The following is a 3,267-nucleotide window of genomic DNA, read 5'->3' as shown; positions in this document are numbered from 1 at the left end:
AAGGAAGCTATTTTTGTAAAAATAGAACACCCCTCACTAAATAGGGGTGGTGGACTAAGACACAACTTGTCATCCATCTACAATCCTGTTTTGAGATCTCTGCCCAAACATGCCCACCAGGACAATAGGCATCGGTCGACAGGGGAGGTTTCAAAGACAGGTAACGACTCTCACCGATACTGGGCTGCAACGACTCAGTCGTTAAAGGACATTGTTGGCCTTCTAAGGACCAAAACACCACCGAGGGGGATAAATGTCTCCAGCTCAACACCAGTCAGTCAGAACTGATGAAGCCTCTTGGATGAGAGGTGAAACGTCTTTGATCTAGAAATCTAAGTCCAGTTGATTTTTTCTAAGGTTTTTTCAGTTTACTATGACCTGGATGACTGAGAATCTGCACAGACATCAGTGGAGTCGCCCTTTAAATCCCAATGAAAGCTTCTGGGTTGGGAAGCTTCAAGTCATGTAAAGTCACTGTTACCAGACTGTTAGCGGGGGTTATAGTGATGTTCTCATGGTTTTTAGGGTTCAGCATGAACACTAACAAAGACCTGTTTGACATAATGAAACTCGCTGCATAAAGACCATACACAGATTATACCCGACTAAGGATTTTGTCAGCCGGCTCTTCAATGTGACTGTTCCACTATTAGGGGGCAGCCCTAATACAGACTGTAGTCACTGACGAGGCCGGACACTAGCGAGCTACTTCAGCACTAATTAATAAAAAGGAAACCATTCCCACACATCTGACTGAACAATCCAACCTGAACCAACTGTGAAAACTCCACTAGGTGCTGCACTATACTGTACACGATGTACACAAAGGACTTCAGAAAGCAGCTGTGCAGATCTCAGAACTCTGCTCACGTCATCACACACACTGAGCAGAAATGTATAAAGCTGTTGTTCCTGCAGCTGCCGGCAGAAGATGCTGCCTGATCTCCCTCACTCTGTCTATCTTCGCCATGGACAGAGCAGCTTTTCATGCTGGGAGCTGAGAGAGCTGAAGAGGTGAAGCTGTGGACACAAGGCTGCCATATGTTTTGATCCTCTAAGCTTGTATCATTAACCACCTGTCACTCATATGACATGTAGATTTATACAGTACGGAAGCTGTACAAGATGTATCAAATAAAACATGCACCAAAAATCTGAACTGTGTAGGGCACGGAGTCCAGGTCGTGTAGCAAGCTGACATGTTAAAACAGCGAATGCAGTGAAACTACTCCAGTACTCTACTATAGTACAAGAAGCTGTAATTATTACGAATGCACGCGTACATCTACCATGTGATTATGAACTAATTACAGCGAAGAACAGTCAAGTCATTAAATGCCTTCTAATTACTAAGAAAAGTAATATACAGGAAATAAAAGATATCCTTTAAAGTGAATTATTTTGACAACTTCAGGAAACAAAAAGCAGATCAAGGACTCATCAAGCCTTGGAACCTCCTCAAGGTCCACTACAGCTTTCTCCAGGACCCTAGAACTGCACCCAGGATCTAGAAACACTACAACATCCTCCATGACCCTTGAAACATGGGCAAAGACCCAGGGACCTTATAAAAAGGCTTTTGAACCTGATCCAGAACCACATGGCCCCTGGAACTTTGTCTAGGACCCCAGCTCTACGAAACATTCAATAAGAACCCCCAAAACCTCCTCAATGACTCAAAGAAACTTCTTCACAATCCCTAAGACTCCCAAATGGAATCTACAATCTCCTCAAGGGCTGCAAATACTTTCTCCAGGCCCATGAAACCTCCTCCATGTCCTCTAGAACCGACCCAAAGACTCCTGGAACCTTCTCAAATAAAAACTGACTTTAAGGAAAACATCTGCAGTAAACACTCTTTATTTCTGGATCAAGCACACAAGTTAAGTCAAAGATCAACTTCATTTTATTTTATTTACTCGACTACAATAGAAGGAAACTACAAAAATATGTCCCAAAATCAAAAGCAAATTTAGTGCAAGATTCAGAATGAGCAGGTTAATCTACACACTGTGCTAAGACATAAATGAAGGAGCTCCGACATGACAGCAGTTAAAACTTTCATGTGTATCATTTGCACCATGACTACACTTACTCACAGATGTGGCTGAAAAATAAAATAATCATTAATGTGGCCGTGGCTGATTCTTCCACCTGGACCGAATGTTTGTTCTACTGTTTGTCATTTGCAGCTCTGACCGGCCATGTAGCTTCATCCAGCCCCGACTTGGAGGCGGATGGCAGACATGACCTTGGCTGCTGCTTAAAGAGGATAAAGATGTCTTTGGAAGGCGGCGAGACAGAAAGCCATGAAGGAGAGGCAGGATCATAGTTAAATCTGGAGACTTTAAAACACTCTGCCTCCTCTGTTCCACTGCTGCAAGCTAACAGGTGCTAGACTCAACTGAAACTTAAATTAAACCACTGTGTCATGCACAGGAGCTTTTTGTCAGTTTTATTATGTTAATTTTGTATAAGATATAGACATTTCCATGTGTGTTCTTAATCTGTAGTCTGTGTTTTAAAATAAATATAACTCAGTTCTGCTCATTTTCCAAAAAAAAACATCTTTGCACTGAAACAACTGGAGAAACTCAAAATGCACATCATGTAACTGTCTGAGCTGCATGTAAAATAAATAACTGAGACAACTAAGGAATTAAAACACTTAAAATTGGAGAAGCTGGTGGTAAATTATTAAGCAACTGGATGTGGATTTAAAGATTAAGGGGCAGTTTAAGGTAGCACTTTGCTCAACTGATTAAAACAACAGTGATTAGAAACAGAGTTATGAAATAAGTTAGCACTTCCTGCATATTTCACATTAAGGGTCTTGCATCAGTTTAAAAGGTGTAATCCCTCCTTTGATTTGAAATGTAAATATACAGGAAGTGATGATTAAACACTTCCTGTATATTCCTGGTGAGTCTTCTGTTATTTTAATGGGAGTTAAGATGTAGAAATTGACATTTTGCAGAACCTATCATGAGTGACATTAGAGGCCATTTACTTTATTTCAATACAAACTTTACAACATGTCGGGTACGATCTGTCTGAAAGAGGCGGGACCAGCATAAGAGCTATTTTAGGTGGAAAAAAGGGAAAACAAAAAAATATTCAACTAATTAGTTCCAGGAAGTAGGAAACCAGGAACTTAACGTTAATAAACAATACAACATTTCAACCATTCAGCCACTCTGGTAGTTGCAGGACTTTTCTTTGCAGTTGAAAATGTACAGAAACTAAACTTAGTCCCCGATTCCATGG

General features: G+C 40.8%; 2 protein-coding genes across 5 annotated transcripts in view; one reads left to right on the top strand and one right to left on the bottom strand.

Moving 5' to 3' along the window:
- The window catches only part of LOC109967740 (rho GTPase-activating protein 8), a 51,652-nt gene extending 49,387 nt beyond the window's left edge, over positions 1-2,265 (top strand). Inside the window, exon 15 of the mRNA XM_020613527.1 lies at positions 2,193-2,265. Coding sequence (XP_020469183.1) covers positions 2,193-2,250 — 58 coding nt within the window. The 3' untranslated portion in view covers positions 2,251-2,265. The remainder of the gene's footprint in view (positions 1-2,192) is intronic.
- Positions 1-3,267, bottom strand: part of phf21b (PHD finger protein 21B) — a 107,084-nt gene that overhangs the window by 13,806 nt on the left and 90,011 nt on the right. The window lies entirely within an intron of this gene.

Source organism: Monopterus albus, unplaced genomic scaffold, assembly GCF_001952655.1.
Source record: "Monopterus albus unplaced genomic scaffold, M_albus_1.0 scaffold134.1, whole genome shotgun sequence".
Classification (NCBI taxonomy): domain Eukaryota; kingdom Metazoa; phylum Chordata; class Actinopteri; order Synbranchiformes; family Synbranchidae; genus Monopterus; species Monopterus albus.
Note: the sequence above shows the minus strand (reverse complement) of the source record. Positions and strands in the feature narration are given on the sequence as shown.